General features: G+C 45.9%; 1 protein-coding gene across 5 annotated transcripts in view; it reads right to left on the bottom strand.

Moving 5' to 3' along the window:
* TRIM25 (tripartite motif containing 25) overlaps positions 1-18,399 on the bottom strand; it is a 70,986-nt gene that overhangs the window by 33,719 nt on the left and 18,868 nt on the right. For 4 of the 5 annotated variants that reach the window (XM_033960030.1, XM_033960029.1, XM_033960031.1 and 1 more), the window contains 4 exons: positions 18,177-18,263; positions 17,439-17,525; positions 16,707-16,778; positions 12,568-12,600 (listed from right to left, as the gene is read on the bottom strand). In XM_033960030.1, coding sequence (XP_033815921.1) covers positions 12,568-12,600; positions 16,707-16,778; positions 17,439-17,525; positions 18,177-18,263 — 279 coding nt within the window. The remainder of the gene's footprint in view (positions 1-12,567; positions 12,601-16,706; positions 16,779-17,438; positions 17,526-18,176; positions 18,264-18,399) is intronic. The other variant, XM_033960032.1, reaches the window with a different exon arrangement.

Below are 18,399 nucleotides of genomic sequence, written 5' to 3'. Positions count from 1 at the left end.
ACACAGTATTGTTAGGTGACTTCAACATGCCTGATGTGGATTGGGACCCGCTTTCCTCTGCTTCCGGCAGCAGCAGGAGGCTATTAAACTCTATGAAGGAAGCAAGACTCAGGCAACTGGTGTTGGAACCAACAAGGGATCAGGCAATACTGGACCTGATACTTACCAATGGAGAAAGTGTCACAGAGGTCTCGGTGGGCAACACATTGGCCTCCAGTGACCACAACATGGTATGGTTCAATCTCAGGAAAGGTTTCACTAAATCTACCACACTGACCAAGGTCCTTAAATTCAAGGACACAAACTTCAAAGAAATGGGAGACTTCGTTCACCAGGCGCTACAAAGCCAAGCAGAAACCGATAACGTGGAAGAAATGTGGTCGACTTTGAAAGCCACCATACAAGAAGCAACAAACTGCTATGTTAAATCAGTAAGTAAACGGCGAAGGAACAATAAGCCACAGTGCTTCTCTGGGGAGATTTCGGACCTCATCAAGGAGAAGAAAAAAGCATTCATCTCTTACAAACAATCAGGGAAACAGGACTCTAGGGAAGTCTATCTGGCCAAGTCAAAAGCCGTCAAAACAGCAATTAGGGAGGCCAAATTCCGCATGGAGGAGTCTCTAGCGAAGAACATCCAGAAAGGAGATAAATCCTTCTTCAGGTATATCAGTGACAGAAATAAGAACTCAGGCGGGATAGTACGTCTAAGGAAACCAGACGGAGACTATGTAGAAGTGGACTCGGAAAAAGCCAAACTGTTAAATGAATACTTCTGCTCAGTCTTCACCCCGCGAAGCGCCAGGACTCGGCCCTCAGCTACAGACAAGGGTTGATGCAGATGACCCGTTTAGTAATTTCGAGTTTACACCCAGCAGTGTCTACTGCGAGCTGTCAAAGCTTAAGGTTAACAAAGCAATGGGGCCTGACAACCTACACCCCAGGGTGCTCAGGGAGTTGTGTGATGCCTTGGCGGAACCGCTATCCGCGCTCTTCAATCTCTCCCTTAGTACGGGTAACGTCCCGTTGGACTGGAAGACGGCTAACGTTATTCCACTCCACAAGAAAGGCTCCAAGATGGAGACAGCAAATTACAGACCGGTGAGTCTCACATCAATAGTGTGCAAACTAATGGAAACTCTAATCAAACGCCAATTGGATACGATCCTGAACGAGGAGAATCTACGGGATCCCCGTCAACATGGATTTACTAAGGGGAGATCCTGCCAATCCAATCTGATCAGCTTCTTTGACTGGGTGACGAGGAAGCTGGATGTTGGGGAATCCCTGGACATCATATACCTGAACTTCAGTAAAGCATTCGATAGCGTACCACACCGCAGGTTGCTGAGCAAGATGAGTTCTATAGGATCGGGCGACACATTGACGAAATGGGTTGGGAACTGGCTTGGAGGTAGGCTTCAGAGGGTAGTGGTGAACGGCACCCCCTCCGAAATGATGGAGGTAATTAGTGGAGTGCAGCAGGGCTTGGTCCTGGGCCCGATCCTATTCAACATCTTTATAAGAGACTTGGCAGAAGGGCTGCGAGGTAAAATAACATTATTCGCCGATGACGCTAAACTAAGCAATGTAGTGGGCAAAAGCACAACAGACATAAATTCAATGTTCGACAACATGATGCACGACCTACTCCTACTGGAGCGCTGGCCTAGGTCCTGGCAACTCAGATTCAATGCCAAAAAATGAAGTCATGCACCTGGGCAGCCAAAATCCATGCAAGACTTACACCCTTAATGGCGAGATCCTAACAAGAACTGAAGCAGAACGAGACTTAGGGGTGATCGTCAGTGAGAACATGAAGACTGCCAATCAAGTGGAGCAAGCTTCATCCAAGGCAAGGCAAATCATAGGTTGCATACACAGGAGTTTCGTCAGCCGTAAGCCGGAAGTCATTATGCCATTGTATAGATCCATGGTGAGGCCCCACCTGGAATACTGTGTGCAATTCTGGAGGCCGCATTACCATAAGGATGTGCTGAGACTGGAGTCAGTCCAGAGAATTGCCACCCGGATGGTCTCGGGACTCAAGGATCTCCCATACGAGGAACGGCTGGATAAGTTGCAGCTGTACTCACTCGAGGAACGCAGAGAGAGGGGTGACATGATTGAGACATTCAAGTATCTCACGGGCTGCATCGAGGTGGAAGAAGATATCTTCTTTTTCAAGGGTCCCGCGGCAACAAGGGGGCATCCATGGAAAATCAGGGGCGGGAAACTGCACGGGGACACCAGGAAATTCTTTTTCACTGAAAGGGTGGTTGATCACTGGAATAGTCTTCCACTTCAGGTTATTGAGGCCAGCAGCGTGCCTGATTTTAAGGCTAAATGGGATAGACACGTGGGATCTATTAACAGAAAAAGGTAGGGGAAGGTCATTGGGGTGGGAAGACTAGATGGGCCGTGGCCCTTATCTGCCGTCTATTTCTATGTTTCTATGTTTCTAACTGAGACTAGACTTATCTGCGTACGTTCCGGTTCAGCAGAAACTTGTCTAACTTTGTCTTGAATTCCTGGAGGGTGTTTTCCCCTATGACAGACTCTGGAAGAGCGTTCCAGTTTTCTACTACTCTCTGGGTGAAGAAGAACTTCCTTATGTTCATTCGGAATCTATCCCCTTTCAATTTTAGAGAGTGCCCTCGTTCTCCCTACCATGAAGAGGGTGAACAACCTGTTCTTATCTACTAAATCTATTCCCTTCAGTACCTTGAATGTTTCGATCATGTCTCCTCTCAATCTCCTCTGTTCGAGGAAGAAATGGCCCAGTTTCTCTAATCTTTCACTGTACGGCAACTCCTACAGCCCCTTAACCATCTTAGTCGCTCTTCTCTGGACCCTTTTGAGTAGTACCATGTCCTTCTTCATGTACAGCGACCAGTGCTGGACATAATACTCCAATTGAGGGCGCACCATGGCCTGGTACAGCGGCATGATAACCTTTCACCGATCTGTTCGTGATCCCCTTCTTTATCATTCCTAGCATTCTGTCGCCTTTTTCGCCACCACAGCACATTGCGTGGACAGCTTCATCGACTTGCCGATCATAACTCCCAAATCTCTTTCCTGGGAGGTCTCTCCAAGTACCGCCCCAGACATCCTGTATTCGTGCATGAGATTTTTGTTACCTACATACATCACTTTACACTTATCCACGTTGAACCTCATCTGCCATGTTGATGCCCATTCCTCGAGCCTGATTATGTCACATTGCAGATCTTCGCAATCCCCCTGTGTCTTCACTACTCTGAATAACTTTGTATCATCTGCAAATTTAATCACCTCACTTGTTGTACCAGTGTCTAGATCATTTATAAAGATGTTGAAGAGAACGGGTCCAAGCACCGAGCCCTGTGGCACCCCACTGGTGACGCTCTTCCAGTTCGAGTATTGTCCATTTACACCTACTCTCTATTCCCTATGACCCAGCCAGTTTTTAATCCACGTGAGTATGTCACCCTTGATTCCATGGCTCGCAATATTCCAAAGTAGTCATTCATGCGGAACCTTGTCAAACGCTTTCTGAAAATCCAGATATACATAAGAACATAAGCAATGCCTCTGCTGGGTCAGACCTGAGGTCCATCATGCCCAGCAGTCCGCTCTCGCGGCGGCCCAACAGGTCCAGGACCTGTGCAGTAATCCTCTATCTATACCCCTCTATCCCCTTTTCCAGTAGGTAATTGTCCAATCCTTTCTTAAACCCCATTACCGTACTCTGCCCTATTACGTCCTCTGGAAGCGCATTCCAGGTGTCCACCACACGTTGGGTAAAGAAGAACTTCCTAGCATTCATTTTGAATCTGTCCCCTTTCAACTTTTCTGAGTGCCCTCTTGTTCTTTTATTTTTTGAAAGTTTGAAGAATCTGTCTCTCTCCACTTTCTCTATGCCCTTCATGATCTTGTAAGTTTCTATCATATCCCCTCTAAGTCTCCTCTTCTCCAGAGAAAAGAGACCCAATTTCTCCAATCTCTCAGCATATGAAAGGTTTTCCATACCTTTTATCAGATGTGTCGCTCTCCTCTGAACCCTTTCGAGTAACGCCATATCTTTCTTAAGGTACAGCGACCAAAATTGGACGCAGTACTCCAGATGCGGACGCACCATTGCCCCATACAACGGCAGGATAACTTCTTTCATTCTGGTCGCAATACCCTTCTTGATTATACCAAGCATTCTATTCGCTCTCTTAGCGGCCGCTGCGCACTGTGCCATCGGCTTCATTGTCATGTCCACCATCACATCACCCCCAAGTCCCTTTCCTGTGTACTCTCATTCAATAATATCCCTCCCATCGTATAGTTGTACCTCAAGTTTCTGCTTCCCATATGTAATATTTTACATTTCTCAACGTTGAACTTCATCTGCCACCTCGTCGCCCATTCCCCTAGCTTGTTCAAGTCCCTTTGCAATTCTTCGCAGTCCTCTATAGTCCGAGCACCACTAAATAGTTTGGTGTTGTCTGCAAATTTTATTATCTCACACTTTGTCCCTGTTTCTAGATCATTTATGAATATATTAAATAGCAGCAGCCCGAGCACCGAGCCCTGCGGGACACCACTCGTGACCCTCCTCCAGTCCGAGTAGTGGCCTTTCACTCCTACCCTCTGCTTCCTACCTTCCAACCAGTTTCTGATCCATCTATGTACATCTCCTTCCACCCCATGGTTCTTCAGTTTCTGGAGTAGACGTTCATGGGGCACCTTGTCAAAGGCTTTTTGGAAATCTAGATATATGATGTCTATGGGGTCTCCTCTGTCCATTTGTTTGTTAACTCCCTCGAAGAAGTGCAATAAGTTCGTTAGGCACAATCTCCCCTTGCAGAAACCATGTTGGCTGGTTATCAGAAGTTCGTTCCCTTCGAAATGTTCATCGATGTTTTCTTTTATCAGAGCTTCCGCCATTTTTCCCGGAGCAGAGGTCAGACTCACCGGTCTGTAGTTTCCAGGGTCACCTCTTGATCCCTTTTTAAAGATGGGCGTAACGTTGGCTATTTTCCAATCCTCCGGGATCACGCCTGTTTTCAGGGATAGGTTGCAAATTTGCTGTAGTAGTTCCGCTATCTCCTCCTTTAATTCCTTCAGAACCCTTGGATGTATTCCGTCCGGACTCGGGGATTTGTCAGTTTTTAGTTTTTCTATCTGCCTGCGTACGTCTTCAAGGCTCACTTCTATGGAAGTTAATTTTTCTGCTTGACTTCCATGAAAGAGTTGCTCAGGTTCCGGTATGTTTGATGTGTCCTCATTTGTAAATACAGACGAAAAGAACATGTTAAGCCTTTCTGCCACTTCTTTCTCCTCCTTCACCACTCCTTTCCTGTCTCCGTCGTCCAGTGGTCCTACCTCCTCCCTAGCCGGCTCCTTCCCTTTAACATATTTAAAGAACGGTTTGAAGTTTCGTGCTTCCCTGGCTAGCCTCTCTTCGTACTCTCTTTTGGCTTTTCGAACCACACGGTGACATTCTTTTTGATTTTTCCTGTGCTCTTTCCAGTTCCCCTCAGTTTTGTCCTTTTTCCACTTCCTGAATGAATTTTTCTTATTGCCTATTGCTTCCTTCACTATTTTGGTTATCCACGCCAGGTCTTTTGTTCGACTCCTTTTGCACCCCTTTCTGAACCTGGGGATATATATATATTTTGCGCCTCGCTCACCATGCCCTTGAAAAAAGACCAGGCATGTTGAACCGTTTGCCATTTTTTGGAAGTGTTCCTAAGTTTCTTCCTTACCATTTCCCTCATTGCCTCGTAGTTTCTTTTCCTGAAGTTAAAAGTTGTCGCTATGGTTCTCTTTCCTTTCGGTATTCCTACTTCAACTTTGAACTTGATCATATTATGATCGCTGTTTCACAACGGTCCCACTACTTCTACTTCCTTTGCAGGTCCCCTTAACCCATTTAGGATTAGATCCAGAGTGGCATTTCCTTTCGTCGGTTCTCTAACAAGCTGCTCCATGAAGCAATCCTGTGTAGCTTCCAGGAATTCTGTCTCTCTAGCGTATTTTGAGCTTCCAAGGCTCCAGTCTATCCCGGGATAATTGAAGTCTCCCATAATAACCGTGTTGCCACTTTTACATTCTCGCTTCATCTCAGCTTCCAATTCTTCATCGATATCTCTGGTTTGCCCGGGTGGACGATAGTATAGGCCCATCTTTATTTCAGGTCCTTTCCTTCCGAGTATTTTAACCCATAGCGATTCCAGCTTGTTGGTCGTCTCTGCTGTGTCCACTCTTGTCGATCGTATGCTTTTTTTAATGTATAGGGCTACTCCACCTCCCTTCTGTCCTGATCTGTCCTGGCGATAGAGCTTATACCCCGACAGTGCTGTATCCCATTTGTTTTCCTCATTCCACCATGTTTCAGAAATTCCAATGATGTCTATGTCTTCTGCATTGGTCATGGCTTCTAGTTCCCCCATTTTGTTTCTCAGGCTCCTTGCATTGGTATATATGCAATTTAGATCCTGGTATTTTGTTGTCTTCATTTCCATTCCCTGTGCTTCGGTCTTTAGTTTCTTCTCTTTTGCTACAATCTTTCTAATCTCCTCTTCTGGGTTAGTCGACTCTTGCAATTTGTCCCTTGCAATTTGTCGCCGTTGTCTATCTGTCTGTTTACCGTATTTTCACGCAAATAACACGCACCCGTATAAAACGCGCACACGAATATAGCGCGCAGAAATCACGATGATTTGCACAAAAACTTTGATATACCGCGCTCACGGGTATACCGCGCATGCTGCCCGACGCTCCTTTCGCCCGCCCTGACTTTCCGTGCGCTGTCCCGACTCTCCGTTCACCCCCACTGACTTCCGTGCACTGTCCCCCCTTGAAGGTCTGTCCCCATCCTGAAAGCCTGATGCCCCCCCCCCGACGTCCGATACATCCCTCCCCCCCCCCGAAGGACCGCCGACTCCCCAACAATATCGGGCCAGGAGGGAGCCCAAATCCTCCTGGCCACGGCGACCCCCTAACCCCACCCCGCACTACATTACGGGCAGGAGGGATCCCAGGCCCTCCTGCCCTCGACGCAACCCCCCCTCCCCCCCAAGAACCTCCGACCGCCCCCCAGCCGACCCGCGATCCCCCTGGCGACCCCCACGACCCCCCCCACCCCCCTTACACCGTCGACTTCCCGACTTCCCGACAACACCGCCGACTTCCCGACAATATCGGGCCAGAAGGGAGCCCAAACCCTCCTGGCCACGGCGACCCCCTAACCCCACACCGCACTACATTACGGGCAGGAGGGATCCCAGGCCCTCCTGCCCTCGACGCAAACCCCCCTCCCCCCCAAGAACCTCCGACCGCCTCCCAGCCGACCCGCGATCCCCCTGGCGACCCCCACGACCCCCCCCACCCCCCTTCCCCGTACCTTTGGTAGTTGGGCCAGAAGGGAGCCCAAACCCTCCTGGCCACGGCGACCCCCTAACCCCACCCCGCACTACATTACGGGCAGGAGGGATCCCAGGCCCTCCTGCCCTCGACGCAAACCCCCCTCCCCCCCAAGAACCTCCGACCGCCCCCCAGCCGACCCGCGATCCCCCTGGCGACCCCCACGACCCCCCCACCCCCCTTCCCCGTACCTTTAGTAGTTGGCCGGACAGACGGGAGCCAAACCCGCCTGTCCGGCAGGCAGCCAACGAAGGAATGAGGCCGGATTGGCCCATCCATCCTAAAGCTCCGCCTACTGGTGGGGCCTAAGGCGCGTGGGCCAATCAGAATAGGCCCTGGAGCCTTAGGTCCCACCTGGGGGCGCGGCCTGAGGCACATGGTCGGGTTGGGCCCATGTGCCTCAGGCCGCGCCCCCAGGTGGGACCTAAGGCTCCAGGGCCTATTCTGATTGGCCCACGCGCCTTAGGCCCCACCAGTAGGCGGAGCTTTAGGATGGATGGGCCAATCCGGCCTCATTCCTTCGTTGGCTGCCTGCCGGACAGGCGGGTTTGGCTCCCGTCTGTCCGGCCAACTACTAAAGGTACGGGGAAGGGGGGTGGGGGGGTCGGGGGGGTCGCCAGGGGGATCGCGGGTCGGCTGGGAGGCGGTCGGAGGTTCTTGGGGGGGGGGGGGGTTTGCGTCGAGGGCAGGAGGGCCTGGGATCCCTCCTGCCCGTAATGTAGTGCGGTGTGGGGTTAGGGGGTCGCCGTGGCCAGGAGGGTTTGGGCTCCCTTCTGGCCCGATATTGTCGGGAAGTCGGCGGTCGTTCGGGGTGGGGGTGCGAGTGGTCCTGCCGGGGGGGGGGGATGTATCGGACGTCGGGGAGTCGGCCGGGCAAGAGGGCTTGGGCTCCCTCTTGCTCCGATCGTGGATGCGGGTGTGGGTGGGAGCGCGTGCGAGCGGTCGTTCGGGGTGGGGGTGCGAGTGGTCCTGCCGGGGGGGGGGATGTATCGGACGTCGGGGAGTCGGCCGGGCAAGAGGGCTTGGGCTCCCTCTTGCTCCGATCGTGGATGCGGGTGCGGATGGGAGCGCGTGCGAGCGGTCGTTCGGGGTGGGGGTGCGAGCGGTCCTGCTGGGGGGGTGAATCGGGCGTCGGGCGGGGTGGGAACTATGTTTTAAAACTTTGGTATACCGCGCTCACGCATATAACGCGCGAGGGGTATGCGCGGTAGGTAAAATCGCGTATAACGCGCGCGTTATATGCGTGAAAATACGGTACTCCCTCAAAGAAGTGCAGCAAGTTCATCAAACACGATCTGCCTTTGCTAAAACCATGCTGACTGGTAAATTAGGGAAACCCTATTCTTTCAAACTAACAGAAATATGGAACAATAGTTCCCTAAGGCTAAGAGGATGAGGTTCACTTCAACTCTTTTGCAAAAATTGAAAAACATGGTTATTCTCAAAATTGTTAGCTTATATCCTTTACTTCAGGGATGCCCACACTTTTTGGACTTGCGAGCTACTTTTAAAATGACCAAGTCAAAATGATCTTCCAACAATAAAATAAAATAAAAACCACAAAGCACACTGAAAGGCAGAGAAAATGTTAATTATCATTCATATTCTGGGGTTTTTTCAAAGAGGTCAAGGCAGATGACTAAGCAATGTCACCTCAGTAACAACCATACAAAAATAGACAAATATACCCCTCCCTTTTTACTAAATCACGATAGCAGTTTTTAGCGCAGGGAGCGGCGCTAAATGCCTCGCGCTGCTCTCAACGCTCATAGACTCCCTGCACTAAAAACCGCTATTGCGGTTTAGTAAAAGGGAGCCATAGTGCAAAATATATACAGCAGATATAAATTCTCAAAACGGGCATATTTTGATCACTAAATTGAAAATAAAATTATTTTTCCTACCTTTGTTGTCTGGTGATTTCATCAGTCTCTGGTTGCATTTTATTCTTCTGACTGTGCATCCAATATTTTTTCCCTTCTTTCAGCCTCCTGTATACTTCCTCTCCTCCAGACCTCATTCTCTCCCCCAACTTTTTCTTTCTTTCTCCCTGCCCCTTCTTTCTTTCTCTCTCCATGCCTCCTTTCTTTCTGTCTCCCTGTTCCCGCTTTCTTTCTGTTTCCCTTCTTTCTTTGTCTCCCTGCCCCCCCTTCTTTCTGTCTCCCTGCCCTCCCCCAAGCCACTAGGTTTGCCGCCGCCACCACAATCGGGAACAGCCCCCATACCACCGCCGCCCCAAGCTCTCCCTGCAGAAGCGTCGCTGCTCCCTGCAGAAGTGGAATGCTGCTGACCAGCATTCCGCTCCCCTACGTCAATTCTGACGTAGGAGAGGAAATTCCAGGCCAGCCAGGCATTTCTCCCCATTCCATCCAACCTGAGCCCCATCTCTCCTTGATCCAGCATTTCCCTTCTGTGTCTGTCAGAATTACCATTCCACCTCTTTTCCAGCATCACCCTTCTTTGTGTCCATCTCGCCTATATCCCTATCTCACCACTTTTTCAGAATCTTCATTTGTCTCTATCCTTGTCTTTACTCCATGTTCACCATTTGCCCTTTCAATGTCTTTATCTCCCCCCACCCTTTTTCAGTATTACTTCTGTGTCTCTATTTCACCTCCTCTTTTTCAGCACTACCTCCCTTCAGCATTGCTCCCTCTCTGTGTCCCTATCTCCTCTCCCCCTTTTCAGCATTGCTCCATCTGTATCCCCATCAACCCTCCATTTCAATATTATTCCCTGTGTGCCAATCTAGCCTCTTTCAGCATTGCCTCCCTCTGTAAACCCATGTAACCTCTTTTCAGGATTTCTCCCTCTGTGTTAAACCACTACCTCCTCTGTTTTCAGCATGTCCCCTCTGTATCTATATCCTTATTCAGTAGATCCTGCTTACCCTTTCTCTTCTCTGTGTCACTATCTCCATTTTCAGCTTTCCCCCCTTTTCCTTTGTTACTTCACCCTGTAGCCAGAATCTTTCCACCCTCCCTCCACTCTGGCCCAGCCCGGTATGACATATTTCCTTTTGTTTCCCTCCCCTCTCTTGTTCTCCTCCCTCACCCACAAGTCCTGCATCTGGCCCTCTCCCTTCCACCTCTATCCAGCCATACCCCCTGCCCTGTGGCCCTCTTCAGCAACTCATCAGCAACGGTGATCAAGACAAGCTGCCAACATCGAGGCCTTCGCTCTACGAGTCCTTTTGTGGAAAAAGGAAGTTGAAACAAATTAAACAGGACTCGCAGAGGGAAGGCCCCGACGTCAGAAACTTGTCTTGATCGCTGCTGCTGACGAATTGCCGAAGAGAGCCGTCGAGCAGGGGGTGCGGCCGGGTGCAGGTAGAAGGGGGAGGGGCAGATAGGAAGGCTGCTGGAAGAGGTAGAAGCTCCGCAGCATGACACCGACCCCGGCTAGGATGATTTCTTTTTCAGGCTGCTGCCGCCGCCACCATCCCCCAAATGACAAAAACCAGGGGAGAGGAAGTCTGATCGGCCCAGTAGATTGGGATGGCAACACGAGTCTATCACAGAGCCAGGGATGGGCTCTGTGACTGACTCGCGTTGCCTTCCCGATCTACTGGTCGATCGCAATTGATGTTTTGGGCAAACCGAGTTTTTACTTTATACAGTACAGTATTTTGTATTAAAGTTTTTGGGTTGTGGAATGAATCGTCTGAGTTTCCATTATTTCCTATGGGGAAATTCGCTTTGATATATAAGTGTTTTGGATTACAAGTATGCTTTGTGCAGTTTAATTTTGTGGTTAACCATTATGAGTTCTTAATAAGATTATATTAGTGTTCTTCTACCGCCGGTCCACAAAATAATTATTTTATTTCCGCCGGTCCATAGGTGTAAAAAGGTTGAAGAACACTGCTCTAGCAGGAAATCCACAGAGAAGACACAGTTGGCACTTGCAGATTGTCAGAGACACACGTTTCATAATGTTCCACTTGGAATTCACCTAATGAATCCACTAAATCAGTGGAGTGCAAACTAGAAAGGGAGAGGACGGGATGAGGAGCAACTCATGTACAGCTCAAGGTACAGAGAAAGGCAAAGAAAATTATAAAAGGGATGGGACGACTTCCCAATGAAGAAAGGTTAAAGCAGCTAGGGCTCTTTAGCATGGAGGAGAGATGGCTCAAGGGAGATATGATGGAGGTCTTTAAAATACTGAGTGGAGTGGAATAGGTAGATGTGAATCGCTTGTTCCCTCTTTCCAAAAATATTAGGACTAAGGGGCATATGGTGAAGCTACTAAGTAGTAGATTTGAAAACAAACTGGAGAAAATATTTCTTCACTCAACTTGTAATTAAACGCTGGAATTCGTTGCCAGAGAATGTGGTGAAAGCAGTTAGCATAGCAGGGTTTAAAAAAAAAAAAAAAAGGTTTTGATCATTTCCGAAAAGTCCATAAGCTATTATTAAGATGGCTTGGGGAAATCCACTGCTTATTTCTAGGATAAGCAGAATAAAATCTGTTTTATTCTTTGGGATCTTGCCAGGTACTTGTGACCTGGGATGGCCACAGTTGGAAACAGGATACTGGGCTTGGTGGACCTTCAGTAGGTCCCAATATGGCATCTCTTATGTTCTTAAGGTGATTTTTAATGAATTAGTAATTTTCAACATACAGTAAAAAATCACCTTTGTGATGATTCAGTATCACCAGCTATCAGGACACGCTACCTTTTGCAAAAGTGCACCAGTGTCCTGGAAATGCAAGTTAAAATTTTACCACAGTTCTGCAATTAACTATACTGGAAACAAGCAGAACCACAAGCATGCAAGTACCCAGTCACACACTCTTTAGTGGCATATGTCACACTTTAAAAAGCAAAAGAAACATTTAAAACGCTTCAAGATTAAATGCTGAACTAGTTTTACACAACCGTGGTGCCCTGGGCTCATGACTTTCAAACATATGCAACTTCTTCCAAAATTTGATACACTGAATCTTTGTTTCCAGGACTTAAAATGTATCTGACCCCCCTTCTGGTTAAAATTAAACTTACACAAGAAAGGGCAGAGGAGGACCTGGGGTGAAGGAGGTTATTAAGTTACACAAATACTCAAGCCTTCTTTGAACCTGTTTGCAAATTTTTGTGGTTCACATATGTTGCCTTAAGCAATAGCATACTCTTTAACAAATCTATTAATTTTTGGAACTTACCTTTTGGGGGAGGTTTTTTATGCAGTCCTGCATCTGTAAAAAAATAAATAAAAAAACACAACAATAATGACAAAAAGATAACAGCAAAGCAAAATGATCAGCACCAGTGGTCTCAAACTTGCGGCCCGGGGACCACATGTGGCCCGCCAGGTACTATTTTGAGGCCCTCGGTATGTTTATCATAATCACAAAAGTAAAATAAAACAGTTTCTTGATCATCTGTCTCTTTAGCTATAAATGACAATATTATTATTAAGATTTAGCCAAAAGGAAAGATTTATAAACTATAAAGAGTTTATACCTCATGCAAAATTGTCATTTCTTTAATAAGACATTAACTATTTTTTTTCTGAGGCCCTCCAAGTACCTACAAATCCAAAATGTGGCCCTGCAAAAGGTTTGAGTTTGAGACCACTGATCAACACTATATTTTAGGGGTGGGGTTAGCTAGGTTCTCTATGCATATATTATCCCTGAATCCTTTGCTTATACTCTGGACACAGTCAGCACACCATCGTGTAATGTTGACACATGGGTATTTGTAATTTTCTCCTGCTGTTTTGTAATTCAGTGTCTTATGCCATTTAAAAGTATCCATGATGTAAAGTGTTATCTGTTTTGTCCATCAGCTTGCTGATAGATTGATAAAAACGGGTGGAAGTTGGTGGCCTATGCTGATGATATTCAGCTCCTCCACTCTCGATCCAAAAACTACTAACGAAATAGACGAAATCAACCAAAAATTAGGGAGCATTAGTTACTGGCTAAGCGAAAACATGCTGTCTTTGAATATTCCAAAGTCCAAAACTGTACTCTTTCTGTGGAAAGATGGTATTTCCCTATCCTCTCCAATATGCATTGACAATACTCCGCTCCAAATGGTTACTTCAGTAAAAATCTTAGGTGTTATTATCGACCAGTGCCGTGGTAAAAAGCAGTGTTTTACAGATTGCGAATGATTCAATCTTTGGTAAACTTTCTTGAACCTTCCCTCTTTGAATATTCTGGTTCACTCGCTTGTTAATATCTAAACTCGATTACTGTAGCTCTTTATACAAAGCAATCTTACAGAAGGAACCGAGACGGCTACACAAATGATTCAAAATTCCGCAATAAAATCATTACCAAATCCAGGAAATTTGATCGTGTCACTCCGCTCTTGAAAAAAGCTCATTGGCTTCCAAATTCACATAGGATAACCTATAAAATAGCGCTGTTAGCATTTAAGGTTCAAATTGCGAAGGTCCCAATTTTTATCAAAAAAATACTAATACCTTATATGCCAGCAAAATCACTCAGATCTACTGCTCAAAGTTTACTGTCCGTTCCCTCATCAAAGGTTATTAATACACGACGCGGGACTATATTTTCAGTAACAACACCTCTAATATGGAACTCTTTACCAGCTCAACTGGGGGAGGAAAAAATTCTAGGCAAGCTCAAAGGATTCCTATAAAGTTTTCTATTTATTGGTGACCTTCATTTTCCTACAGGATAAAGAAGCATTTCTTCGTCTATTCTATAGAACTGAAAATGTTGATTTTCATGGACATAAAATAGCTATTTTTCCTGATGTATCAAAGTGGACGCAGTCTAGACGTAAAAATTTTTTATCGTCAATCTGTATTAAATTTAGGTGCTCCCTTTCAACTTCGCTTTCCTTGTAAATGTTGTATTACATAACAGTCCAACAGATATGTTTTTTACGGTTCATAGACTAAACCGTGCAAGACAATCACGTGCGGACAATGCCAGGCAGACAATCACGCGCAGAACGTCAACGCGCTGGATTAAAACAGTATTTTAAAGCACTCCGAAGGGGGTGTGGGTGGGGAACCCCCACACACACACTTTACTTAGAACTGTTGGTGCTCCTGTTGTGAGGTGTGTTTGGGCGGGGGGACCCCCATTATAGAGGAAACAGCGCTTTTCCCCTATTTTTTAGGGAAAAATTATAATTTCCTCTGTAATGGGAGGGTTCCCCCTCCCCTCTTCCCAACGGGAGCGCCAACAGTTATAAGTAAAGTGTGTGTGTGGGGGGGGGTTACCCCACCCTCCCTCAGAGCGCTTTAAAATACTGTTTTAATCCAGCGCGCTGACGTCCTGCGCGCGAGTGCATAGACCGCGCGTGATTGTCTCGTGCGGTTTTGACTCGTCACCGTTTTTTTACAAACCAGATCAATTTCAATATTTTGGGGGAGGCAAAGCAGCCTCAGTAATCCCGGCTTTATCCATTGATATCATTAACCAGGCTATTAAGTAAGTGATCCAACAGTGCTCTGTGATTCTTACTGTATAATTTCATTAAATTCAACTACCCTTGAAGTGATTGTTTTCTCTTCTCCATTTGTAGTGGACTATAATCATTGTAGAAATTTTTAGTATATTAATGTTTATTATTTCTTCATTAGACGATTGTATTTCCTTTGTCAAAGTTGTGATCTTTGATTTGAAAATATAATTTATTTATTTTTTTTAAGCTTTCTATTCAAAGATGCTTTTGAGCTGTAAAGCATAGCTAGCTTTTCTTGCCTTCTAGCTTTAGTTCGCTTATACATCTCGCCTTGAAAGAATCTTAAACAATCTCCTCCCCCCTCTTTTCTTTTGACCTTTTCCATTTATTTTCTTTATTTTTTATTTTTTTTTAATTCTTTATTCAGTTTTAACTCTTGCAACAAGTGTACAATATTCAATCAGATAATTCGTACAAATCACTTGACATTCTAACAATTATTGTCAAATGCATATAAAAAAGACCCCTCCCCCACCCATCCCATTCCTCAGGAATAAACCCATTAAATCACATAACATACCTCCCCATCCCCACATTAAATATAGTCCTATGTAATAAAAAGGTGTCCAAGGTGTCTAATCATTAGAATATGCAATCAATGGCCCCCAAATCTTTTTGAGAAACTATTATATTATATGGTTTGTATTTTCTTTAATTATTGTAGTTCACCCCTCTCCCACTATGGCCCTCTTTTACAAAGGCGCACGCTAAATCAACACGTGCGCTAACCGCTAACGCACCCATAGGATTACATGCACGCATTAGCTTAGTTTAGCGCGCACTAAAAAGCTTAGCGCAACTTTGTAAAAGAGGGGGTATGTTTTCAATACGTCTGTTATCGTCTTCATCTGAGCCTGTAATAATAATAATTATTTTATTTTTATATACCGCTCAACCACATAGTTCTAGGCGGTTCACAATGCATACAATACTAAAAATATATAGTCAATGAATAAAATACAATTGTTATAAAAGTTGAATTAAAATTGTACAATAGATGAATAAAGTTAAACTAGAATTATTCAATAGATTAATAAACTATATATATTCCCCTTAGGGCTCCTTTTACGAAGGTGCGCTAGCATTTTTAGCGCATGTATTGAATTAGTGGGCGCTAGCCAAAAAACTACCACCTGCTCATAAGGAGGCGGTAGCGGCTAGCGCGCGTGACATTTTAGTGTGCGCTATTCTGCGCATTAAGGCCCTAACGCACCTTCGTAAAAGATTTTAGTTTTTATTGCACATCACCTAGAACAGTGGTCTCAAACTTGCGGCCCGAGGGCCACATGCGGCCTGCCAGGTACTATTTTGAGGCCCTCGGTATGTTTATCATAATCACAAAAGTAAAATAAAACAGTTTCTTGATCATATGTCTCTTTAGCTATAAATTATAATATTATTATTAAGACTTAGCCAAAAGGATAGATTTACCTCATGCAAAATTGTCATTTCTTTAATAAGACATTAACTATTTTCTCTGCGGCCCTCCAAGTACCTACAAATCCAAAATGTGGCCCTGCAAAGGGTTTGAGTTTGAGACCACTGACCTAGAAGGTTCAATAAGTGACTAATCAAATTTTTTATAAACTTGAAGGGAAACATCTGGCTAGCTGCCAGTTATCCAAATATTTTCTTTTGAATGTCAGGCCTTATATTTTTGCCTATTTAATAACAGTACCATTTAAAACTGAAAGCGTAATAATGTCGCTCCATTTGGGATCAAAGCCATTTATAAATACGTATCACTTCTGTACAGTCAAAATGAAAATCTTCCACACCTAGAAAGCAAAATAATTACAGAATAGGATGGCATGTTTAAATCCATGGTACCGGATTTAGTTTTTACCTGGCCCAGGCTTCTGTTTACCAGCAGGTGGAGGGTTTGGAGCAGGGGGAAATTGCTGCTCTGGTCGCTCACCTGTGTAAAAAAAAAAATACAAAGAATCAGCTGGAGGGTCAAGGGTCATGGATTTAATATTCTGTCTTTCTGTGGTATAACCAAAGCAGTTTACATATATTATATGCAGGCACTTTCTCTGTCCCGAGTTGGCTCACAATCTTAAGTTTTTCTACCTGGGGTGATGGACTTTGCCCATGGTTATCTTGAGTTGCGGTGGGAATGGAATCCAGTTCCCCTGGTCACAGCCCACTGCACTAACCATCAGTCAACTCTTCCAGGTGGTCACTGAGCGGGTGGCAATCTCTCCTTCATATTTATATTGTTTCAAACGCCAATGCCAGGGTGAAGGATTATGAGCGTCTCAGGCGCTCTTTTGTGAATGTGCTCCATAGCCTTAGCAAATGGACACAATAAAATGGCCCAATTTAATTCAAATATTGATATGTACTGCAGGGGTGTCCAATGTCGGTCCTCGAGGGCCGCAGTCCAGTCGGGTTTTCAGGATTTCCCCAATGAATATGCATGAGATCTATTAGCATACAATGAAAGCAGTGCATGCAAATAGACCTCATGTATATTCAGTGGGGAAATCCTGAAAACCCGACTGGACTGCGGCCCTCGAGGACCGACATTGGACACCCCTGACCTACTGTATGAGAGGAAATGTTGATCTCTTACCTGCCCCTAACTTCTGTTTACCAGCAGCTGGAGGAGGAAATTCCATGAGAGGTGGAGCTGGGAAACCAAACAGCACAGGTCGTTCAACTGTGTTAAGAACAAAAATTCAAATTAGTCCCTAAGAATCAGCTGGAAATCTCTTCTTCTGGGGCTGGCACATTGCACGAGGTGCTTTAACATAACAGACAGGCGTTCTGAGCCTGATTCTGTATAGGACGCCTGGTCTCAATATAATGGCCCAATTTCATTCAAATATTGATACCTACTGCAGGGGTGTCCAATGTCGGTCCTCGAGGGCCGCAGTCCAGTCGGGTTTTCAGGATTTCCCCCATGAATATGCATGAGATCTATTAGCATACAATGAAAGCAGTGCATGCAACTAGATCTCATGCATATTCATGGGGGAATTCCTGAAAACCCGACTGGATTGCGGCTCTCTAGGAGGGACTTTGACACCCCTAGAGGAGCTGTCAAGACTCACAAAGGCAGCTGGTTTGAAATCCCTTACGACAGGGGTGTCAAAGTCCCTCCCCGAGGGCCACAATCCAGTCGGGTTTTCAGGATTTCCCCCATGAATATGCATGAGATCTATTAGCATACAATGAAAGCAGTGCATGCAAATAGACCTCATGTATATTCATTGGGGGAAATCCTGAAAACCCGACTGGACTGCGGCCCTCGAGGACCGACATTGTACACCCCTGACCTACTGTACGAGAGGAAATGTTGATCTCTTACCTGCCCCTATCTTCTGTTTACCAGCAGCTGGAGGAGGAAATTGCATGAGAGGTGGAGGTGGTGAACAAAATCGCACAGGTCGTTCACCTGTGTTAAGAACAAACATTCTAATTAGTCCCTAAGAATCCCTAAGAATCAGCTGGAAATCTCTTCTGGGGCTGGCAAATAGCACGAGGTGCTTTAACATAACAGACAGGCGTTCTGGGCCTGATTCTGTATAGGA

This window comes from Geotrypetes seraphini, chromosome 10 (genome assembly GCF_902459505.1).
Source record: "Geotrypetes seraphini chromosome 10, aGeoSer1.1, whole genome shotgun sequence".
NCBI lineage: Eukaryota > Metazoa > Chordata > Amphibia > Gymnophiona > Dermophiidae > Geotrypetes > Geotrypetes seraphini.
The sequence above is the reverse complement of the archived record's forward strand: the minus strand, read 5'-3'. Positions and strand labels throughout refer to the sequence as shown.